The sequence below is a fragment of the Parasteatoda tepidariorum genome, chromosome 9 (genome assembly GCF_982258835.1).
Source record: "Parasteatoda tepidariorum strain Cologne lab strain chromosome 9, Ptep-v5.0, whole genome shotgun sequence".
Classification (NCBI taxonomy): Eukaryota; Metazoa; Arthropoda; class Arachnida; order Araneae; family Theridiidae; genus Parasteatoda; species Parasteatoda tepidariorum.
Genome location: NC_141763.1, coordinates 18634187 through 18660176, shown reverse-complemented (window position 1 = coordinate 18660176; position 25990 = coordinate 18634187). Strand labels below are relative to the sequence as shown.

At 33.3% G+C, this 25990-nt stretch overlaps 1 protein-coding gene across 2 annotated transcripts in view; it reads right to left on the bottom strand.

The window, feature by feature from the left end:
- LOC107436605 (uncharacterized protein CG3556) overlaps nucleotides 1-24785 on the bottom strand; it is a 52673-nt gene extending 27888 nt beyond the window's left edge. The window contains exons 1-3 of one of the 2 annotated variants that reach the window (XM_087150979.1): nucleotides 24554-24785; nucleotides 19328-19509; nucleotides 16557-16746 (exon numbers count right to left, since the gene is read on the bottom strand). In XM_087150979.1, the coding sequence (XP_087007105.1) occupies nucleotides 16557-16746; nucleotides 19328-19509; nucleotides 24554-24608 (427 nt within the window). In that variant the 5' untranslated portion in view covers nucleotides 24609-24785. The remainder of the gene's footprint in view (nucleotides 1-16556; nucleotides 16747-19327; nucleotides 19510-24553) is intronic. The other variant, XM_043056662.3, reaches the window with a different exon arrangement.
- Nucleotides 24786-25990: the final 1205 nt, after the last annotated feature.

Genomic DNA, 25990 nt, shown 5'->3' with positions numbered 1-25990 from the left:
TATATACTATAAGAAAAAAAAATGAAAATATGATATATATATTTATGAAATATTCCAGTATTTTATTTTTCAGTACTCGAACTAAGCAACTGAAACCTTCAAAATCTAACATCAATTGACATTCTGTGTTTGTTCTTTCTATTTTTGCTTTTCGGCAACAGTTGTTTATCGCTTGTTTCATTTGAGATAACGATATCGGACAACGGATCGAAGTATTGTCGGTACATTCCTATTTATTATTGATGTGATGTTCGCATGTTTACTCAAAATTTTGTCTAAATTACGATCGCGTCAAATTGACTCATATCCGTAAATACCACAAAGAGAATTTCAATATTTCAACGCCTTTGAAGAAAATAGACTTTGTATATTTACCTCGATCAATGGATAAAAGTCATCACAAGAGATAGAATAAAAATGCGAACGGATTTTGTAATTTTCCTTATGAAATTCGACATGCGTCAAAATGACGCGTCCCGTAAACCTAGTGTTAATTTTCACTAGGTAGATTACTGATTTCGATAACTCTTATTCCTCATTTGTGACAAATGAATTCAGCTATAATTCGCCAGCTTTCGAAACTCTCAACTGAATACTAATGAGAAATTTTCAATTTCAAAGTTTTAATGAATTATTTCTTTGAAACACATATTTTAAGACAATAGATAAGAACATATAGTACAATGACACAATCATTAAACACACACAAGATCATGTGTAAAAATTATCGGATTAGAAAATAATGAAATATTTGCCATAGAATCTTAGACAAAATGACAAATTACTTGCAATAAATTATAAATGTGCCAAATCGTGATTGCATGAAGGAAATAATTTAGTGTTGCTGTAGTAAGAGATCGCCCACATAAATCATTACTATTTTTAAGCTCTGGTTGGTTACCTAAGGAGAAATTACGCTTTTAAGGGCATCCGTGTTAGGATTGAGATCTAGTGATATGGCTGGGTTATTTATCTTGCCATTTTTATAAAGTCTTTTACCAAATGAGCACTATATGGCCAAGCGTTTTTATCTTAAAATCAAGTCTAGCTGCACCCTTTAAATGGCAAATATCAAAGCTTTAAGACATCATATCTATACCGCATATTTTTTCAAGAGCTTTTTTCAAAGACAAGGAGAGAGGACCGACGTGACGCCTTCATAAACCTCTACATTAAAAACGATTTCTATAACTTTTTAAAATCAATTTTCGTTGTATTTCTACATCTATCATCAACTGGGGCTTTTCCGCTATTTCCATCACATTTGCTAGTTCTCCTAAATCTATTGTGAAACCCCAAGTTTCTCCTTGATGTAACTTGTTTTATTTTATTTTATGACCGCCGTTGAACAGTCGACCCAATTTTTGGGTTTACGACTACAAATGTTCAACGCCGTAGCCTTGTAATTTTGAACCAATCCAGAACACAAGGAAACTCCTGGATCGGTACCCCCAGAGGTATTGATTTGTTATGGGAACATGGAGGACTTTGAGACTCGACAGATTTAACGTGCATCAGTCACCATTTACTACACGGGGAGTCTTCGACCAGCAGGGACCGAACCCACGAATTCTTGGACATGGGCCCGGCACCCCACTGACCAGGCTATCCCGGCCTAGTAGCGACAATTTAATTTTACATAGATTAACTAGCAGCGTTACATTACAGCCACAAAGAATGGACATCGACAATAACAGTACAATATAAAATAGCTAGCCACGTCACAGGTATTTTTTTTTTTTTTTTTTTTTTTTTTTTAAACGTTTAACATAAATGGCCATCACGGGTAGCTGAAAAGCTCCGGACTCACTGTCTGTCCCCAGGGACTGGGAGCAGGGTCAGTGGTGAGGCTTGTGTGGTATGTATGTTTTGTTTATGTTGTGTTGCGTGTTTTACCTATTTTTCTTATGAGTAGTAGTTGAGGCAGTGTTGTGGCGGATCATGATATAGATTACTGTTTTTTATTGTGTGTGCGTTTATAGACAGTTAAGCCATCTCTTGTTTGTGTGGATCGAGCTTGAGTTGTTTTTTTTTAATTTTTTATTTATTTTTTATTTATTTATTTTTTTTTTTTTTAATTTTATTTGCCTCACGGACAACAGCTTGTGTTGACTGACTGCCTGCCAAATGCTTGCTGGTCAGGGGTGGGGCCAGAGTGTGTTTTTATGCTGCAGCAATGGTTCGCCTGGAGCCCTGACACCTCAACATTGTATTTGCTGCCAGTATTTTTACAAAGTTATTATAAGGTTTATGACATATTGTCTGTGATGTTTCTGGTTATGGCTAGAATATTTATTAGTTTTTGCATAATATGCTTGTTTTTGAAACTGTCTGCAAATATCGTTCTGCCTTGTTCATTGGGTTTTTTGAGGTGGTATGATTCAGTTAGTGGGCAGTCATGTAGGTAGTGACTTGGGGTACCTGTGTCATCGCAGGGGCATGTGTCTGTGTTTATTCGCTGCATCCTGTGTAAGAATGAGGGGAAGAAGCCATGTCCTGTAAGGAATTGTATTGCTGCTGGATGGCCTATGAGTCGGTCTGTGTCTACTTTAGGATAATATGATTTTGTTGTATAGCCTTTTTCATTTTCGTCCCAGTATGCTTGCCAAAGTTTTTGTGTGATGTTTTTAAGTTTATTTCTCAGGCTCGATGGTGGAAGCAGAACACTGCTGGGAATCCCGTGACCTGCTGCTGCGTCTTTAGCCGCTAAATCCGCTGCTTCATTGCCTATGTTACCTGTGTGCGCTGCCACCCAGTGTATTTGTGTGTTGCATTTTCTGACTAGGTGTTCTAGTTGTCTTTGTGTTGTTGCCACGTGTGGGTCTTTTTGTTTCGTTTTTCTAATAGCGTGTATACTAGCCAGACTGTCTGTGAAAATTGTTGCATCTTTGCAGCTGTGTGTCTCTAACCAATTGATGGCTTCTTTGATGGCTAAAACCTCTGCTTGAAACACTGTGTTTTCTTGTTTTAACGTAAATTTGTATGTATCTGTATGTTGGTTGTTGTGGTAAACACAGAATGCAGCTCCCACGCCATTGTCTGTTTTGGAGCCATCGGTGTAGATTTGTACCGTCGTTGTTTTGCTAGTACTAGTACTTGTTGGTAGGTTAGTGTATTTATGGCTAGTCTTATGGGCCGGGTGGACCATATGTGTTTTTATCTTTTGTTGATAATCACCCGCTTTTATATTGTATTGTGTGTTTACTTGATTGAATCTTAGTGTGTTAGCTAGTAGTGCTTCTTTTTGGATTTGCAGGTGCAATGGCGGTAAACCTGCCAGAACATTCAGACCTGGTGTGGGTGCTGTTTTGAATGATCTTGTTATTCTGACTAGTAGGGGCCGCTGCACCTTGTGCAGTTCTTTGATCGCGGTTTTATTTAGTTCCGTACCCCAAGCTGCTGCAGCGTACGTAAAGGCCTTTTCTGCTACAGTCTTGTACCAATGCTTGAGCATTTTAGTATTAATGCCCCAGGTCCTTGGGGCTAGTTTTATGAGATTGTTGTGTAGTGTTGTGGCTCTTGTTCTTAGTGATTTAATGTGTTCTAGGTAGTTTAGATGATGATCCAATACTATACCTAGGTATTTGATGTGATTTATTGGTTTTATTGCGTTACCGTCTATTTTGATTATTGGTTGTCTCTGCTTGAAAGGATTATTAAAAGTGATGTAGTTGCACTTGTTAATTGACAGTTTTAGGCTTTGTGCCTTACAAAAGTTGCTGAATTGTGTCATTGCCTCATTAGCAGTTGATTCTAGGTGTTTGCTTGTTTTGCCTGAGACAATGAAGCTGTAGTCATCTACAAAAGCTTGTGTTTTAACATGGTCGTGTTTGAACTGTTGTAAAAAGATATCCGCAATGATAAGCCATAGTAGGGGTCCTAGGCAGGAGCCCTGTGGACAACCCTTGTAGATATCGATTTTAGTTATATCGGTACCACCGTTGAACTCAACTGACCGGTGTGAGAGGTAGCTGTTGATTATGTTTGTGAGCTGAGTCGGACAGTTTATAGAATTTAATCTGTGTATTATGTGTGTCCACTGTATGGAGTCAAAGGCGCCGTTGATGTCGACCGATATTAGAGATTTATAGTATTGCCGTTTACAATTTTTATTCTTTTTGGCTGTTTTGGCCTCGCTAATTACAGTTTTTAGAGCCGACTCAGTCGATCTGCCTTCTCTCAAGCCAAATTGGCAGTCGCTGAGTTTGTTGTTTTTTTCCAGGTGATGGATCAGTCTCTGATAAATAATTTTTTCCAAGAGTTTCCCTATTGTTGGTAGAAGACATATGGGCCTGTAGGCATCTGGTTGTGTTAGATCTTTGCTTGGTTTTGCGAAATAAACTACTGTTGCTGATTTGATGTTGTTCGGAAAATGGTTAAGCTCCAGACATTTATTGACCCAGTTAGTTAAGATTGTTGGGTCGGCATCAAAGACCCTTCTCCATATCATGAAGTCCAGCCCTTCCGGACCTGGGGCTTTTGTTGTTTTGAATGCGAATAAAGCATCCTTTACCTCGTTTTGCTCGACCCTGGGTTCTGTGTTAGTGTTGTTTTGTATTCGAGGAGGCTGGTCTGATATGTTTGCGTCTTTGTCAGGGAAGTGATGTTTTGTGAGGAAGGTCATTGCCTCTTGTTTGGTTGGTTGACTAATGTTAGGAATATGTAATTTAAGGTCGGTTGGCTTGAAGAGTTTATTATGGGCCATTTTAAACGCAGCCCCGTAAATATTTGTTTGAGTATTGCAGAATGTCTTCCATGAGTGCTCTTTTGCTTTGTTGATTTGTTTTTTGTAATTTGCTTTGCTTTTGCTTAGTTCCAGTTTTATTTGTACTTTTAGTGTGGGGTCCTGACAGTTGTTGTATCTCTTACATAAGGCTCTTAGTCGGTTCCTATCGATTTTTAGCTTGCTATTAAACCATGCTGGCTTGGTTGGAGCCTTGGAAGTTTTTAGCTTGTAGATCTGCTTTGAGATTTTGGTAACATTATTTATTAGTTGTTTGGTGTAATTATCTAGTTCTGTTGCTGTTGCAGCTGCTTCGCATTCCTTGTTGAGACTGTATGCATTGTTTTTAATCAGTCGTGTGAATTTCTTATGGTTACCGAAGTTTGTTTTAAGTCTGTTGGTTGTTGGTTGAATAGTTTCTCGGTTTACGTTGAAAATGATATATCTATGGTCACTCGCAGTATGTTCGTCACTTATGAACCAGTCATTGACTAAAGTTGCACCCTCGCGGTTACCAATAGTAAAGTCCGGGTTGCCTTGTGCATTGGTTGCATAAAAGGTAGAAAGGTTACTGTGTGTGTTTAGCCTGATCAGGTCGTGTTGGATCATATGATCGATTAGGATGTCGCCTCTACTGTCTGTATGTTTGTAGCCCCACTGTGTGGACCTGGCGTTGAGATCTGCACATAGAACCAGGGGATAGCCGATTATTTGATCTTTCCACTCATCCAGTGCTGCGGACAGGTCTGCGTGGGGTCTAACGTACTGCGAGCCAATGACAAGATTGCCTGATTGTGTTGTTATATTAGCAAAGACAGCTGTTTGGGTGTTCGGAAGAAAATTGAGTGGTATGCATTTTGTGATTACCAGCCATGCCTCCTTATTTTTAGAGTGGTACGTTTGCCATTGATTAGGATAGCCATGTAGACGGTTGTTTTGTTTATATGGGTCCTGTAGAAAAGCTATTTCTATGTTGTTGTCCTGTATGAACCTGGCTGAGAGAGCAGTTGCTGCTCTGCAGTTGTTTAGGTTTATTTGTATGCATGTGATGGACTTATTGTGCATTTTTTGTGTGTTGTTTGCCATGATGTAAAACTAGAGTGAATTTGTAGTGTTTGGTTTTTATGGGTTTGCAAGTAGCTTAATGCAGATTATGGGACTGGATGAACTTGTGTGCTATTTAGTGCTTTGGAGGATTATTGATGGGACATTAATTATTATGGAGAAGCTGGTATGAGTGACTGATCTTAGTCAATTAAGAGTTGAAAATGATTATCTAGCTAATGGGGCAATTAAGGTAAAATGATGTAATAATAAGGGATTGCAATTGATCAGGATTAAATTGCCAGCAATAGTAAACAGTAGTATTAAACTTGTTTAATACTAATTAACTTTTTAATGAAACTAGTTAATTAAATTATTGTTATTGAGAGGACTATTTAGGTTAACAATTTAAATGATTGAAGTAGTTACTTACCCATTTAAGTAAACAAAATCATTGAAGACCACAAGAAGGGGAAAAATATATTGCTGTTATTAAAAATAAGAGTGGGTCAACATGTGGAGGCGTTCATCATAGAGATTGGCATTATAGTGTGTTATTTTAGTTATCGGACTGATGATGATTAATTGGTAATAGTAGGCCCTGATCTGGGAAAACAAAGTTAATTGATAAAGGATTAAATAAATTAGAGAACAGTAATAAAGGAGTAATGATTTAGATTGATAAGAATTAGTGTGAGTTGATTGATAACGAGTTTAATGAGGAATGACCATTATGTCTTGATTATGGCCAGTAGCCATATTTTGATTGTATGTACGTTGGGCAGCGGTAATCGTTTGCCTTGTGGTTTATGTCAAGGGGTATCCAATCTCTATTCTTCTCGTTCCACTTATTGACGTAGTAGCAGTTATAGCAGAGACAGGACTGGGTGTTCTTGCAACCTTGGGTATGGTGCCCACGAGCACAATGCATGCAAATGGGCTTGTAGTTACAGTCAGCCTCTCTGTGAGTTAAATTTTGACAGTTATGGCATCTTGTGATGTTAACGAATTTGGAAACCCTTGCTTTGCTTAGGCCGAAAAAGAGAAACCCTTGCTTGCACAGAATGCTGGCTGATACCTTGGTTACTGAGACTATCCAATGTTGCAAGTTTGGGTTCGTCCTGTGTTTGTTAGTCTTATATAATTTAACTGGGAAGTGCGTTTGATTAGTGTTGAGTATTTGATGTATTTTATCTGTAAGTTGCTCTTGATTTATGTAGACAGGCACATTCGTTACAATTATGTTCTGTCTCCTCTGCTTGGGGATAACAACCTGGAATTCGTTGTCGTTTAAGTCTTGTATAAGCTGTTGTTTGTCTGAGCCTGAGCTACAGTTAATTGATATAGAGTTTTGTCTAACTTGGATGTTATTGATAGCAGCAGTGGTGTGCAGAGCGCTCAGGCTGTTTATGACGTCTCTTTTATTTTTTTGAGGTGGTATTGGGAGGTCAATTTTTGTTGGGGTTTTTGGAGTTGGGAGCAGTGCTTTCCTGTTATTTTTTGCAGCGTCTGCATAGGTTTGCGGGGTGCAGTCGGCCTCTGCGCTTTTGCTTAGAGCTGCAATTAGCTCGTTATTTCTATCTAGCCCTTTTTTCAGCTGCTGATGTAACTTGTTTGTTATTTTTTTTCACATCTCCGTGTTTCTCTCATTCACTTCGAATTTCAGCACTGAAAAATGCTTTTATTTATGACACCCCTTAGGAAAATTTGCCATAGAGAAGCCTATGGTAATCTATGGCAACCTATGGCTACCATAGAAATTTGTATGGCAAGATGCCATACGCCTATGGTTACCATAGAGATTTGTATGGCACAACCCCATAAGCCTATGGCTACCATAGAAATTTATATGGCAAGATACCATACGCCTATGGTTACCATAGAAATTTGTATGGCAAAACCCCAAAAGCCTATGGTTACCATAAAGATTTGTATGGCAGTATACCATAGACCAATGGTAACCATAAGGATTTGTATGGCACGTCATCATTGGCCTATGGCAACCACTGAAATTCGTATGGCAGTATACCATAGGCCAATGGTAACCTTAAAGATTTGTATGGCAGTATACCATAGAGAAAAGCTGATCTAGATCTCCACCAACGAAACAACAACTTCTATGGAGTCCTCAAAAACATCTTCTAAAAGAAATAAATATCCATTATTTCACCCCGAAGTTAATTAAATTCAACATGTAATCCCGCAACGCATTCCTGGTGAGTCTTTTCCGGCTTCCGGTTGCCCAATTTTCCTATTTTTGAGTGTTTGAAATCCGATGTTCCATTCTTTTAGGCTTAGAGTATCAGACCGCCATGTTAACGTGTCATCCACTTCAAGTGGAATCTTTCGCTAACTTTGGCGACTTATTTTAATATTTTTTCAATCTCATTCTTGGTCAAAAACATTTTATTGCAAACGCCTATTCGATTATTTTACTGAATTTATTAAGTTTTTAATTTCCGGCAGTCTGGTACTTTTATTATCTGTATATTTTTAAAATATGTCGCGATTGGGTATAGGTTTTCGCTATGTTAAATTTTGCCATTTGTTGCCTTTGTACACTTTAATTAATATCTTGCTGTTTATATTTTTATCTAAATTTTTTATATTTCTTTCCCCCAACTGTTTCTGATTAAACGACATCTTTCTTTTTATTTTTTATTTTATCCCCTCCCTCTGATTTTATATAAATTTTTAAAGTCACATCACTTTTCCATTATTAATAGTGTTCTATTCCCCATAGCAATTTGTAAACTATCTTCATGATAAAAACGCGGTTAAGTGCTTATGATCAAGTCAGATCATCATTTCTTTAATAATTAAAATTTTTTAATTCTTTTAACTTGTTCGGTGATAATTTCATTTTATTGCTGTCATATATCAATATCAAAGACAGTGTTTACATTCTCATTAGTTTTTGATTTTAATTCCACTTAGGTTCTTGCAATACTTTTTTACATTATCTTACATACGTTAGGGCTTTATATTTTTATTTTGTGTTTAATTTTTGCTTGCCATTAAATTTTTTTTATCATGTCTCTGTGTTTTACTGTCTTACAACTAATATTTCTTAACTATCCACATATATTTGTACAATGTTCTGTTGCATATTTATACATAGCTTAGGGTCATCAATTAACTAGATTTGCTGGATTACTGGTTGAAAATTATTTTGCTTCAATATTATCAACGACACAGTCCCTGGCCATATCATCTTTTGCTGTTACCAAAAATGCTTTTAACAATTTAATCGTTCCTTAAGTTTACAACTTTTCCGTCATAGCGATGTCCTATACCCAATTAATTTTTATTTACTATCCCTGACCAAGTGTCAATTTGTCAATAGCAATTATTAATTTAACCAATTTTAATCATGTCTTAAACATGTTTTGTATTTACCAATGTTTCTATATTGCGTTCTCTTTTCTAACTGTGTTTAACACAACTCAACATCAATTTTTTGAGTTTTATATCCCTCACTAGTAGGGGATCAACTAATTTAACCTATTTTCTATTCTTAGCTTTTCATAGTCTAATACCATCTTTTTTATAGATAAAATTTTGTTCACATGCCACCACTGGTAGCACCGTTACATATTCGGCTTTTGTCCCGTTTGGTCTATTTTAAATTAATTTCGCTTCGACCACCGGCCCCACTCTTTATCTTTTGAGTTTTCATAGCATTTTATTGTTTTAGTAGTCTGTTTAATTTTTACCTTAGTATCACATATCAAAATTTAAAAAAATTTCATACTCGCTCCGACTATCGGACCATTATTTAAATTTGCTTTCTTTTAGATTCCTCTAATATCTGACGCCTATCTAACTAATTATGATACCAATCAATCAAATTACGTTTTTTATACTCGCTCCAACCTCCAGACTCACTTTCTATTTTCTTGTTTTTTACAGTTTAAACAAATATTGGTTGCCTGTACTCAATATATTTTGTTCCTAATCAACATAACCAATACTTTCCCCACTCGCTCCGATGGCAGGACCCATTTTCTAACGGTTAGTACTAACCATTTAAAATTTATTTGAATAAGAACAGCATTCAGAAAGGATTCTGCAAGTGAAACAGGAGAAGTTTATCAAAGAATTTTTTTTAAAAAAAAGCTTTCTGGATATATATTTATTCTACAATTATTAAGTTTTGCATTTTTAATATCCATTGCGAAAGATTCTTGTATGTAACTATTTTTTGATGTATGAAAAAATATCAACGAGAAATGTTGTCATAGCTGTATGGCAAAGGTGTACCATAGCCTATGGAAAAATATTTCGTCATAAGCTGTAACACATCTTAGTTTTATGGCAAAAATTTGCCATATAAAAAAATGCCATAGGATATTCCTATGGGGTTTTGCCTATGGAAAAATTTTGCCATATAAAAAAATGCCATAGGATATTCCTATGGGGTTTTGCCTATGGCAAAATTTTGCCATGCATGTATGGCAAAAATTTGCAATAGGATATTCCTATGGGGTTTTGCCTACGGTAAAATTTTGACATATTCTTTTGCCATATACGTATGGCAAAATTTTGCCATACATGTATGGCAAAAGTGTATGGCAATATTTTGCCATAGGCAAAACCCCATAGGAATATCCTATGGCATTTTTTATGGCATACCTATGGCAAATTTTCCTAAGGGCTGTAGCACATCTTAGTTTTATGGCAAAAATTTGCCATATAAAAAAATGCCATAGGATATTCCTATGGGGTTTTGCCTATGGAAAAATTTTGCCATATAAAAAAATGCCATAGGATATTCCTATGGGGTTTTGCCTATGGCAAAATTTTGCCATGCATGTATGGCAAAAATTTGCAATAGGATATTCCTATGGGGTTTTGCCTACGGTAAAATTTTGACATATTCTTTTGCCATATACGTATGGCAAAATTTTGCCATACATGTATGGTAAAAGTGTATGGCAATATTTTGCCATAGGCAAAACCCCATAGGAATATCCTATGGCATTTTTTATGGCATACCTATGGCAAATTTTCCTAAGGGCTGTAGCACATCTTAGTTTTATGGCAAAAATTTGCCATATTAAAGAATGCCATAGGATATTCCTATGGGGTTTTGCCTATGGCAAAATTTTGCCATTCAAAAAAATGCCATAGAATATTCCTATGGGGTTTTGCCTATGGCAAAAATTTGCCATACATGTATGGCAAAATTCTGCCATACGTATATGGCAAAATTTTTGCCATAGGCAAAACCCCATAGGAATATCCTATGGCATTTTTTTATGGCAAACCTATGGCAAATTTTCCTAAGGGACTGAAACTAGCCTAAGATTTTTTTTTTTGGTTTTATTCATCTGAATTTTTTTTATTTTTATATTCTCCAGTTGTGCTTGAGATATGCATCACGCGCAGCATGACACATATTTCAAGGAATAGAATTCTCGTCATTTGATGCTTCAAATTATAAACATTCGTATCTGAAACAGGTTTGCACTTTTAGTACAAGGATGCCAGTTGCGGCATTTTTTACAAAATAATTTATAAAGTGGTGAACAATAAAAAAAACTAAAGCAGGATTCCGGTTAATTTTGCCTGCATTTCCCTTAGGAAAATTTGCCATAGGTTTGCCATAAAATGCCATAGGATATTCATATGGGGTTTTGCCTATGGTAAAATTTTGCCATATGCGTATGGCAAAACCCCATAGGAATATCCTATGGCATTTTTTTATATGGCATATTTTTGCCATACATTTATGGCAAAATTTTGTTATACGTATATGACAAAAGTGTATGGCAAAATTTTACCATAGACAAAACCCTATAGGAATATCCTATGGCATAATTTTTTATATGGCATATTTTTGCCATAAAACTGAGATGTGCCACATCTTATGAAAAAACATTTTTCCATAGGCCATGGTACACCTTTGCCATACAGCTATGGCAACATTTCTCGTTGATATTTTACCATACATCCAAAAATAATTACTTACAAGAATCTTTCGTAATGAATATTAAAAATGCAAAATTTAATAATTGTAAAATAAATATATATACAGAAAGCTTTTTTTTCCTTGCAGAATCCTTTCTGAATGCTGTTCTTATTCAAATAAATTTTGACTTTGTTAGTACTAACCGTTAGAAAATGGGTCCGGTGGTCGGAGCGAGAGGGGAAAATATTGGTTATGTTGATTAGGAACAAAATATATTGAGTACAATCAACCAATATTTGTTAAAGCTGTGAAAAACAAGAAAATAGAAAGTGGGTCTGGAGGTCGGAGCGAGTATAAAAAACGTTAATTTGATTGATTGGTATCATAATTAGTTAAATAACCATCAGATATTATAGGAACCTAAAAGAAAGCGAAGTAAAATAATGGTCCGATGGTCGGAGCGAGTATGAAAATTTTTTAAACTTTGATATGTGATACTAAGGTAACTCAGAAAATTTATGTTGAGTTGTGTTAAGCACAGTTAGAAAAGAGAACGCAATGTAGAAACATTGGTAAATACAAAACATGTTTAAGATATGATTAAAATTTGGAAAAATTTATAATTGCTATTGACAAATTGACACTTGGTCAGGGATAATAAATAAAAATTAATTGGATATAGGAAATCGCTATAACGAAAAAGTTGTACACTTACGGAAAGATTAAATTGTTAAGAGCATTTTTGGTAACAGCAGCAGATGATATGGCCAGGGACTGTCCCATTGATGATATTGAAGCAAAATAACTGTCAATCCAACAAATCTAGTTAAGTGATAACCCTAAGCTATCTATAAATATGTAACAGAACATTGTACAAGCATAAGTGGATACTTTGGAAATATTAGTTGTAAGATAGTAAAACGCAGAGACATGATAAAGAACAATTTAAGAGCAAGCAAAAATTAAACACAAAATAAAAATATAAAGCCCTTACATATGTAAGATAATGTAAAAATGCATTGCAAGAACCTAAGTGGAATTAAAATCAAAAACAAATGAGAATGTAAATACTGACTTTGATATTGATATAAGAGGTACCGATAATAAAAGTACCAGACAGCCGGAAATTAAAAACTTAATAAATTCAGATAGATAATCGCATAGGTATTTGCAATAAAATGTTTTTGACCAAGAATGAGATCGAAAAAATATTAAAATAAGTAGCCAAAGTTAGCGAAAGATTCCACTTGTGGTGGATGACACGTTAATATGGCGGTCTGATACTCTAAGCCAAATTCAATGGAACATCGGATTTCAAACACTCAAAAATGGAAAAATTGGCTACCCGGAGGCCGGAAAGACTCACCAGGAATGCCTTGTGGGATTGCATGTTGAATTTAATTAACTTCGGGATGAAAAAATGGATATTTCTTTCTTTTAGAAGATGTTTTTGGGGACACCATAGGAGATGTTGTTTCGTTGGTGGGGATCTAGATCAGCTTTTCCCTATGGTATACTGCCATACAAATCTTTATGGTTACCATTGGCCTATGGTATACTGCCATGCAAATTTCTATGGTTGCCATAGGCCAATGGTGACGTGCCATACAAATCTTTATGGTTACCATTGGCCTATGGTATACTGCCATACAAATATTTATGGTTGCCATAGGAGAATGGTGACGTGCCATATAAATACCATGCAGGCCTCTATGGCTAACATTGGCCTATGGTATCTTGCCATACAAATTTCTATGGTAGCCATAGGCTTATGGGGTTTTACCATACAAATTTCTATGGTAACCATAGGCGTATGGTATCTTGCCATACGAATTTCCATGGTAACCATAGGCTTATGGGGTTGTGCCATACAAATCTTTATGGTAACCATAGGCGTATGGTATCTTGCCATACAAATTTCTATGGTAGCCATAGGTTGCCATAGATTACCATAGGCTTCTCTATGGCAAATTTTCCTAAGGGTTTAGAATCTTCACCACGAAAGTTAAGCGATAAAAGTGACTTTTATATAAACTTTTGAATCATACACAAGAAATCGTAAGGACTATTTACTAAAAGTAAAATTACGAAAAAAAAGGTAAATTAATAAAAGTAATTAGTAAGGTAAATTTACTAAACAAAGAATCATACATTAAAACAAAGTCTACTACCATTAGAAGAAATTTATCAGAAACGTAGTTAGTTAGCAGGACTGTTTTCATATAAGAAAAATACTTTTTAATCTTTTCAAAAAATAAAAACCGAAAAAATATTCATTTAATTAAAATTAAAAGAAAAACACTTATTCTATTGGAGCCCTTAGGAAAATCGAAACAACATCGACGAAACAACATCTCCTATGGTGTCCCCAAAAACATCTTCTAAAAGAAAGAAATATCCATTTTTTCATCCCGAAGTTAATTAAATTCAACATGCAATCCCACAAGGCATTCCTGGTGAGTCTTTCCGGCCTCCGGGTGGCCAATTTTTCCATTTTTGAGTGTTTGAAATCCGATGTTCCATTGAATTTGGCTTAGAGTATCAGACCGCCATATTAACGTGTCATCCACCACAAGTGGAATCTTTCGCTAACTTTGGCTACTTATTTTAATATTTTTTCGATCTCATTCTTGGTCAAAAACATTTTATTGCAAATGCCTATGCGATTATCTATCTGAGTTTATTACGTTTTTAATTTCCGGCTGTCTGGTACTTTTATTATCGGTACCTCATATATCAATATCAAAGTCAGTATTTACATTCTCATTAGTTTTTGATTTTAATTCCACTTAGGTTCTTGCAATGCATTTTTACATTATCTTACATATGTTAGGGCTTTATATTTTTATTTTGTGTTTAATTTTTGTTTGCTCTTAAATTGTTCTTTATCATGTCTCTGCGTTTTACTATCTTACAACTAATATTTCTAAAGTATCCACTTATACTTGTACAATGTTCTGTTACATATTTATAGATAGCTTAGGGTTATCACTTAACTAGATTTGTTGGATTGGCAGTTATTTTGCTTCAATATCATCAATGGGACAGTCCCTGGCCATATCATCTGCTGCTGTTACCAAAAATGCTTTTAACAATTTAATCTTTCCTTAAGTGTACAACTTTTTCGTCATAGCGATTTCCTATATCCAATTAATTTTTATTTACTATCCCTGACCAATTTGTCAATAGCAATTATTAATTTTTCCAATTTTAATCATATCTTAAACATGTTTTGTATTTATTAATGTTTCTACATTGCGTTCTCTTTTCTAACTGTGCTTAACACAACTCAACATAAATTTTCTGAGTTAGCTTAGTATCACATATCAAAGTTTAAAAAATTTTCATACTCGCTCCGACCATCGGACCATTATTTTACTTAGCTTTCTTTTAGGTTCCTATAATATCTGATGGTTATTTAACTAATTATGATACCAATCAATCAAATTAATGTTTTTTATACTCGCTCCGACCTCCAGACCCACTTTCTATTTTCTTGTTTTTTACAGCTTTAACAAATATTGGTTGATTGTACTCAATATATTTTGTTCCTAATCAACATAACCAATATTTTCCCCACTCGCTTCGACCACCGGACCCATTTTCTAACGGTTAGTACTAACAAAGTCAAAATTTATTTGAATAAGAACAGCATTCAGAAAGGATTCTGCAAGTAAAAAAAAAGCTTTCTGTATATATATTTATTCTACAATTATTAAATTTTGCATTTTTAATATTCATTACGAAAGATTCTTGTAAGTAATTATTTTTGGATGTATGGTAAAATATCTACAAGAAATGTTGCCATAGCTGTATGGCAAAGGTGTACCATGGCCTATGGAAAAATGTTTCTTTATAAGATGTGGCACATCTTAGTTTTATGGCAAAAATATGCCATATAAAAAAAAATGCCATAGGATATTCCTATGGGGTTTTGCCTATGGTAAAATTTTGCCATACACTTTTGCCATATACGTATAGCAAAATTTTGCCATAAATGTATGGCAAAAATATGCCGTATAAAAAAATGCCATAGGATATTTCTATGGGGTTTTGCCATACGCATATGGCAAAATTTTACCATAGGCAAAACCCCATAGGAATATCCTATGGCATTTTTTTATGGCAAACCTATGGTAAATTTTCCTAAGGGAGCTTTTTTCTATCACAGTTTATCTAAAATTCAGGCGTTAATGGACTAACTTTATTTTGTAAATTACGTTTATTTTCTAAAGAAGAATAAAATTTCGATTTTTTGATGAAACAAAGATATAGAAAAGCATTTAGAGATACTATGAGGCTTCTTCTCATTATAACTGGAATTTGGATTGAACCCAAAACGGTTTTGAATTTTGAAGAAGCTGTCCGATTAAAAAAAGCATGGTTATTAATAATAATGAGTATTATTTTTTATATTTATAAAATTTTTTTTTTAAGATTATATTATAGCATAGGGCGTGAAATTTCAGTTTCAAAGATGTTAGCATATCTAAGAAATTTGGTTGCGACACATTTGCTTTCGTGAAAAATTTGGAATTTTTGTTCCTAATACGCTTTTAAAACGTATTAGGAAGAACTTTAAGGTGTGTGAAAGCAGAGCAAAAAACTAGTAAAAAGTCAATAGACTATTTAAATTAGATCTAAAGTTAACAAATAACTAGCAGAATTTTTAAAAAAGGAAAAAAAATATGAAACTCATTCTCTCAGATGGAAATTTCACTCCCTGATATTGTATTATGAAAGAATTTTGAACATTCATTTATTTTTAACAAAATTGTGATTTTCGATTCCTTAAAACGTTCAAGCTGTTTCTAATTGTTATCTTTATTTTATATTTTTTTAAGCATAATTTAGGTGCGAAAAAACTATACTTACTAATAGTGAATTTCAGTTTGAAGCTCGGATCAAGATATTGCGAGCGATAGTCAATCTTTCGTTTACCAATAAAATAAACACGAACGTCAGTTACAGCAGTAATAGGGTTTCCAATTTTGTCTTTCTCGCAGAAAATATAGTTATCGGTAGATTCTTTGCTAGTGATTTCTAGCTTGTTGTTTGTGCACTCCTAAAAGAGAGAAATGGTTATGAAAAATTGAGTATTAACATGAATTTGAAAAAAACACGTGATCTTAAAAGTAATTATTTAAAAATCATTTTAATAGGAATTTTTACTGTCTAACCAAAACATACCCTTCAACTACTAAGGATTATCCGTAGCTTCTAAGAATATACTGCCCCTCAGTAGACTGATCATTAAGACACGGTCTCCAGCAGATCATCGAAGTCAAGCATCACTGGCTGCGACCAGCGTGCGGGTGGGTGACTACTTGGATTAGTCTGCGTTGGAACCGAGGGTGTGTGATATTGGTTCTTATTAAACTGTTCTACCGTAAAGTGCTCGACTTCGCATGCAGGTCGTTGGACTACCGAAGCGGAGGTGGAATTCCCTCTGAAGTGGTTCAAAACTGCTTCGGATCATTCTCACACATACATTGAGGTTTGTCTGCTCAATTACATAGGTATGGCTTAGAAGCCTTTGTCAAGTAAAATAGAGATAGTTCAATTCTGCAAAGGACAAAGGTACTTATGAAAGGATTCGAACTCACTACCTTCTCGATACAGATGATGCTTGGCGAGATCACTCGGCTAAAGAGGCCTCCCCCCACAGATTCTTTTTAAACACACTGCTCAAAACATTTAAAAGATATTGTATATTTTTTTACAACCTTCATTGAACAGTCGACTAAATTTTGGGTTTACGAATACTAATGTTTAACTCCGTAGCCATGTAAAATTGAACCCAATACAAAAGACAAGAGAACTTTTGAATCAAGTTTTGGGAGAAATTTGTTTTGATGGAACTAACCCACATTTGCTTTACATGGAGAGGAAGACCATGAGAATTTTCATGGTCAGCATGACGGCAAGGGGACTCTAGCCCACGACCCGTCAACAACTGAGGATTTGCATTATATGGACGAAGAGTCACAAATGCAAATGTTTCTTATTTTTAAACTTTGCAGTACGTAAATTTTGAGTTTCACGTCGAAGGCGATTCTTTAACGGTACAGAATTTGATTTGGCTTTCAACTTAATGTAAGACGAAGTGGAAAAAAATGATCGACACGCAGTAAGCGTGCTGTTTTGATGAGTGCGAAGTTTCTACGAAGACATTTAACCGAATAAGTAGCTTGGAGAAAGTTTGGATAATGAGAGAAGGGCCAAACACGAGTTGAAGCAGGAGAAGCCATTGTTTAACGAAGTGTGATTTTCAGGTTCTGGAAACGTTTTTTAGAGCCTGAAAATGCAGGTCAAAAATATAGACATGGGCTTAGAGGTGCAGCAATGCCCAATGCAGACCGTTATTTAACTCTAACGGCTAGGAGACATCGAAATATGAATGCCACTCTTTCTCACCTTCACTTGGCTACTGGCTTTTCAGTTTCCACACAAACTGTTCAAAACCGCCTTTGCACTGTAGTTCTGTATGCTCATCGACCAATGGTGTGCGTCACGTTAACGGAAAAGCACCGTCGCTGCCGCACGGAGTGGACAACAGAGCATGTGAATTGGAGAAATAAATGGCGCAATATTCTTTTTTCTGACAAGTCTAGTTTTTCTGTTCATCCGGATAATAGAGGTATTTTCATGTGTAGGGAACGCGACACTAGAAAAAATCCTGTGTTGTGCACGAAAGGGTAAGGTTTAGCGGTGGGGGAGTAATGATCTATGCTGGCCTCATCGATCTCCATATCCGGATGGGCTCATCGATCTCCATATCATTTGAAATGGAGCTTTGACCGGTTGCCGATTTAGAGATAAGATCCTGAAACCTATTGCAGTCCCTTACGCTTGAGCCATTGGCGATGACTTCATGTTAATGGGCGACAATTGCAGGCCACATCGTACTAACTTGGTGAATGATTTTCTCTTGGCGGAAGGAATCATACGAATGGATTGGCAAGCGTGTTCTCCGGGCATGAACCCGATCAACCATGTTTGGGACATTCTAAGCAGACAAATTGCAGGGAGCCTACCACCCCACAAACTCTCCAAGAACTGGAAAGAGCTCTTCTGGAGTTGAATAATCTCATGAATAACCTCATTGAATCGATGCCTTAAAGATATTCAACTTTTCTATCCGTCATGGGAAACCATACCCTTTACTAAAAGCGATTTTATTTTAAGGAAGAACCTTTTTTTATTCGATTTTCTCATTTGCACAAATTGTGTTTTTTTTCTTCCTTTTTTACCCAAATGCTCAATAGAACCCTTTTTTTGTGTGCCCAAAACCCACAATTCAATGTCCTTTAACTGTTTTGAGCAGTGTATAAAGATAACATCAGTGTTATTTGTTAGATATTAGCTCTCTTTTATCAAAAAAGGAGTTTATAGCACGTTATATTTAATAATTTTTTATTCATTGTCAAAATATTTTTCGTTGTATCAAATTATAATTATAAAGAACTATTAGCTAACTTAAACATTTTAAATGCTGAACTGTTTATGTTATTTACTATACATATTAATTACAACAATCTATTGACCCTATTATAAGTGTAAGTCAATTATAAATTAAAATATCAAAAATGTCTTCAAAGATAGAGGCTTTACTCTTAAATTTATTTGATTGTGTAATATATTACCGTAAATTGAAATGTAAGCTCTAAAATATTCAATCGTATAAATTGATTTGGTGGTACATGTATATCTATGCATTCTTCAAGAATATCTCTGTAATCAGGTACTGCAGTACTAGACACTTCTCCAGATATTCTTTTCTCTTCTCTACAAGATTTACGACGATTCGGAAAGTCATAATAAGACGCTGTAAAATAAAAGAAGAAACTGTAAGTAGTATAATTATCGTTAGTATTAACCTTATGTTCATTATTTAGTATTCATCTTACATACAGAATACGCATTTATGCGATACGATCTAAGCACAGATTAAGAATTTTAAATTGATTTATTCTACGAGGTAAATCTTTTAAGTAAATGTTGACTGCTTTGATTTTCAATGCAGTTTTTTTTAAGAAAAGAATTCTCTAAATGTTGGTTACATATATTTTGACTTTTATAAAATTACATCTTTTTCTTCTTAAAAAAGAATTATGAAGGAACTTGCTGATGCATTTAAAAGCATTTTGAGTAGTCAACTCGATATTCAATGAAATGTTATACATTGAATTAATTATTCGCCTATAATAAAATAAGTTAAATATATTTTTTTTATAAAATGTTATATATTGAATTAAATTATTGAGTGAAATTATTTTTTTACACATTGAATACAAATATGTTAAATATACTTTCATTCCTTTAACTATATCTTGTAAATATCTATATTCATTTAATATTTCAATAATTCCGTATTCATTTAATATTTCCATACAAATTTTTCCTGCTTTCTCTGCTTTATTTTTCATACATTTTTATTTTCAAACTATTCACTGAATGTAAGTTATATATACTTAATTGACTTTTCTAAAATTTATCCAACTTTTATTGTACAGAAAACAATTTTTAATGAAAAAATGTTTAAAAGCATTCTGAGAAGTTAATTTGAGTTTCAATGAAATGCAGTTCTTGTATATATTGATTTAAAATATTTTTATTCATTAAATAACTAGATCTTGTAAATATCAACTTCTTTTTCATTTAGTGAATCATCATCTATAATTGCTAATGATTCAAAAATAATTCTTAAACATTATATGTGATAGAAATCTTACGTTAAAATGAAAAACACGAATGTCTAAGGAATCGTTATATCCAGCGTGGTACATAGCCGTGGACGCTTGGTCGAGTGTCTAAGTCAAGATAAATACTGTTATACTAATGCTGTAATGATGTAATACTAGTCCTTGTGAAATACAGTTTCAATCCAGTTATTAACTTGATATAGGAAGACACAAATAGTGTTAAAAATCCCATCAAGTTTTTTTTAAGATGAGTATTGAAGCTGTAACGGCTACAATACACAATGAATACAATAAAGTTATTTTCTTTACAAAGAAATATTTCCTTTGATTCTTGTGAAATATGTTTTTGCCAATTACTGATATATGTGCACATTATTTAAATATATCGTAAATTTATTCTTATTCGTCATACCCATAAAATAGATGTCTATTTGTCATTAAATTTTTTACTGGAATATTAAATAGTTAGGCGCTAAAGTTTTTATTTTTATTTTCAAATCTGGTGATCCGCGCAACTAAAAAGGTTGGGTTTAGAGCAGAGGTTCCCAATTTTTTTCGGCAAAGGAACCATTTATGATCTATTTTCTTTTGACGTCTGCCTAATAAATTAAGTTTATTAGCAGTTGTGAATACATAATAACGATAAAAAAATTACTAATTAGTTTAACTCAAGTTTTTTAATTGGTTAAGAAATAAAAATTTTAAAATAAGGTTTCATGTCAGGCAGTTGAATTCATGAGTATTGGAGTGGTTCCTAGTTTTAATTCTGAATTTGTTTATGGTGCATGCATAAGCTGAAAATAAATGAAGTAAGCTGAATTATAGTTTTCGAAAAAAAAGTAGTTTTCAGAGAAACTGTTTTTCTTATTTCTGTTTCTCTGAAAACTGTTCTTAAATTTGGTTAGTTTACTTTAAGTTCGATGAGAAAAACTAATTCATACTTTTATAAATGCATACCCTTTTTGTAATTATTAAACAAATTGTAGGATTTTTCTAAAAAATACACTGTTTTTTTCCCATTGGAATTTTACTTTAATAATTTCACAAAAATAACCAAAATATTAAACAAATTAAGAATTTTTTGTTGATATAAATATACTTAGAAATTTCACTAACCCTTAATGATTGAAAAAAAATCCTAACTCTAAAGAACCCTGTAACACTTTGGTGGAACCTTTGGGTTCCACTGTGCACCCTTCGAGAAGCACTCGTCTACAGTGTTAGTTCTGTAAAAAACCGTAACTTTCAGAATGACAAGCGACTTCAAAATGTTCAAAATGAAACTACCAACTCTTTCCCCCCCATACGCAATCTCATTTATATATTTAAAGTATAGTAAAACTTCTGTTTTATTTTTAGTCAGTTATTTTATTTAGTGCTTGGAATAATAAACAAGTATGAAAATAAGACGGAAAAAAGGGGAAAAATTAGTAATAAACTTTAATAATAGCTGGTTTTCTGGCAGGTGTTTTAAATAAGCTTTTACATCATGAATTATTTCTCAATACTCGCATTTTTTCAAGTAAGAAACAACTGTATATACTTGTCAAAACTGATAAAATTTTTTTGACTGTCATGAATTTATTTTTCTTTCCGAGGAACTAGAATGAATACTCACTCGTTTTTGCTCTTAAATTTTGTCTTAAATGTTGCTTTCAGATCTGTTTATAGCGTTGATTAGAATGACTTTAATTAGAATAACTTTAATCAGCAATGTTATATCTTTTATTTTTAACAAAGATATATAGATAAAATAAGGCGATAAAATATTTTCTAAAAAACGTGAAGAACAACAAACTAAAATTTGCATATTTTTGGTTATTTTTGCCAACTCTTTAGAAGGGCTCACACTGTTTAACTGTAACAAAGTGGAGTAAGGCTTAGAATTATTTAGAAGTTGTGGGGAATAAGAATCCTGAAAATCAAATTTAATAAACCAAGAATCATACGTTAAAAGAATACCACTCGAATGTATGTATTCACTATTCGGAGAAAGTTGCTATCTCTGCTATCTACACATCTAATGAAACAAAGAATTTGTGCGTGTGTAAGTCTATGCGTGTGTGTCATTATACCGGTTGGAGGGAATACCGTAGGCACAAAATTTACGACATTTAGCATCAAGCAAAATGAGTACAATTATAAACGAACTACGAAGACAGTTTTCAATTTTTCATCCAGAGAAACTAAAAAATAGAATTTTTTCATTGGTTTATAGGAAGGCATTGACTTGAATTAATTTTTCAAAAATACAGTTCTGTGAAATATTTTAAACGTAACATCAATGATTGCTAGCTTATAGCTCTTTTAGAAAAGTTGTTTAGTTCGCGTTCTGTAATACGCTGCTCAAAACAATGAAAAGATATAGTAAGTCTTGTAAAAAAATTAAGCACATTTTTTTGTGTATGAATTGGAAGAAGAGAGCCACAAATGCAAATTTTTGTAATTTTCAGACTTTGCAGTCGGCAAACTTTGAGTTAGACGTCGAAGACGGCACTTTATCGCCAGCGAATTTGATTTTGCTTTCAACTTGGTGAAAAAAAAGTGGTAAAGAATGATCGACATTCAGTAAGCGCGTTATTTCGATGAGTGAGATGTCTCAACGAAGTCATTTAACCGAATCAGAAGAGTTGCTGACCGGTTAGAGATTGCCAACGTCTTTTGGATCGGACGAAATTGCATTGTTTAAAACCTATTGTTATATATTATACTTTTTCTAAAAGCTTTTGAATGGCTTCATCGATTGGCGTGATGTTTTCTGTTTCATTGCTAATATTTTTTTGATCATTTTGAGATATATTTACCTCTCTCTACGTTGAACTACTCGCATACAACGTTGCATTGTCATGCAAACAGCAACGTTACAAAATGTTTAAAAAAAATTAAGACGGCGAAATATCGAGAAAAATTGATGGTTGGACTTCAACAGTGGCAAGATGCATTAAACGTAAATTATATTTATATATATTATTATAATTATATATAATATAATATTCATATATAATATTATATTTTTCTTTAATCAATAAAATTACATGCTTGCGGCCTAGATCAGCTATGCTGTAATCAGTTGTGTGTATCAGTAATCCAGGGGATAAATATTAAGAAAAGGAAATTTTTTAACAACAAAAATCATCTCCTTTCAGTTTGATCCAGGTTTAAAAAGTTAAATAAAACTGATTAACAATCAAAAGTCCATTTTAATTACAAATTAACGCTGCATAGGATGCAAACCACATGAACACGTAAGAGATCGAAAAATTAATCATACTATCTCTTGAACAAAATGACATTTATAATTACACATAGTCTTAATTTTTGACTGTAAGATTTTAAATCTCTAAACAATTAAAATTGTACATAATTAAAATTTACAGCTGATCACCAGAGGCAGCTAGTAAAGAAATAAAATTACGCCAGATTAATAATTGTATTGGTGGTTCGTTCGAACGCTGATAAAATTTAGAATTTAAAGTAGAAGAAAAGAATTTAATAAATGAATCATATAAGTTTGTAAGTCTACAAGATAGATACTTTTAGATGAAATATCTTCAACTCGAAGAAAAACTACGTGTGGAATAGATGTGTCTAAATAAAATGGAATCAAAAACAATGCAGTTGCATTAAATATACTCATATTGATGAGATCGCTGTATGTTATTTTATCTGGTTTATATATACTTCATAATGAAAATTCTTGTTTCAATCATTAACTTTTTGCTTCAACAACCAAATATGTTTTGAATTTTTCACTGGAAAAATTTGTCACCAAAAGCACAGAACTTCTATAGAGTTATTCTAAATTAATCGATTTACAATTAGAGAAATATTAAAATAAACAGCAATGAATGATTAGATGACAAAAAAAACAACAATCTTTTAAAGTGCTAACAAAATTAAAATAATTCTGCTTATCTGTTTTACTTCATTACCAATTTAAATATTATGAGTTATTAAAGCATTAATGTTTAGTAATCAGTGAAATATATTAAACGTTTCTGTTATCAAATTATTGTTATTTGTTTTTACTTTCGTGTGACTAGTCATTAATTTACCATCTGGGAAAATCTAGAATCTTTTAAACAATTCAAATTGATGCATAGTGTTTAAAATGACAATAGGATAAAAAAAATCTTTAGAAGTGTTGGAAACTGAAGAAATACTTACACGTAACACAAAATAATGTTCCGAAAACAAAGAAAGCTAAATTCAGTTGAATCATTTTCGATCTTCAAAATCTCAACTTCGAAAGGGATAAAAATGAAAATCTTTGGTAACTGTCCTCTTACTTAAACATCACTGGAGATATGGAACATTTTTAATCACTGAGACAATCTAAATTTCGAATATCTACATTCAGAGAACATATTTACAATAGATCATGTGAAGTAAGGAACCATTAAGGGGTAGAGGTCAAATTATATGGTCTCTTACTATCATTTCCCCTTCTTTGATTGCCTATCTGTTGGGAAAAAATTGCTGGCAATATCTATAAAATAAATAAACCAGAGAGATACAAGGCAATAAAAATTGGAATTGATTAAGAATGAATGAAATGATTGTTTAGAAATTCAGTTTTTTGCTTGTAAGATTTCAGCAACTTTTCACAATAATCTATTGCTTTATCATTTATTATTAAACAAAAAGTTTATGGATACATTACGTTGGTCAATACTTTCAAAGCATAGCAAGCATGATGGAAAAAAAAGTTACTTATGAAATTAGAATTAATAATATGTAATTCAAACACCCGGTGCGTTTTTTTTAATATATATTTTATTAAAATATATTATTTTTAACGAAATAAAATCAATCCTGTTTATTAGATTAATTTTATTGGCCAGAATATAAATTCAACGCGCTATAAAAATATATATTTAAAGGACGTTTAAAAGAGCTTTTAATTATGTTGCCTAGTATCTTTTGAAAAGAACGCTTTCATTTTATCAATTAAAAAAATTATCGACCGAGTTTTTTATTATTAGGTTTTATTTGCGAATCGAATTAATTTTATCAAACACAATATAATAATAACATGAATAATTTTAATTCAGTGCAAAAACGAGTGCATTTTAAATTTAAGATGATATGTAACAGTAGCAAATATAAGTTTGAAAAGTCAAATATGTAGTAACACTTTTTTACTTGGGAGTTTTTCATATATCTCCCTTTCTTTCTAACTGGGCATTAAAATGTTAATGCTATTTATTCTTTGGAAGAAAAAAAACCATTTTTAAAAAAAAAAATGGATGCTAGGCACTAATGTGTACATACCAACCTTTCCTTTCAAGGTTTTCCGTAGAAATAATCAAATGACAGTGGTAGACACACTTGTTTCCTTACCGTTAGAATTAACCCAATGGTGACATACGATCAGTGAGACTACTGGCTCATTTCTTTCTAATAAACACAAAATAGTAGTTTCAAAAGAATGCTGCTTTCCATTTATTTCAGAAAGTAATACTGCATTGACAAGTGTTGACATCATATTAATGATGTTGTAGATAGTTATCATATTTGGTAACTTATAAAGGAGAAATCAATCCTCTTAACCTTTTCATATTAAATGTTACCAACTCCTTGCTTAGTTGCTAACTTTTAAGC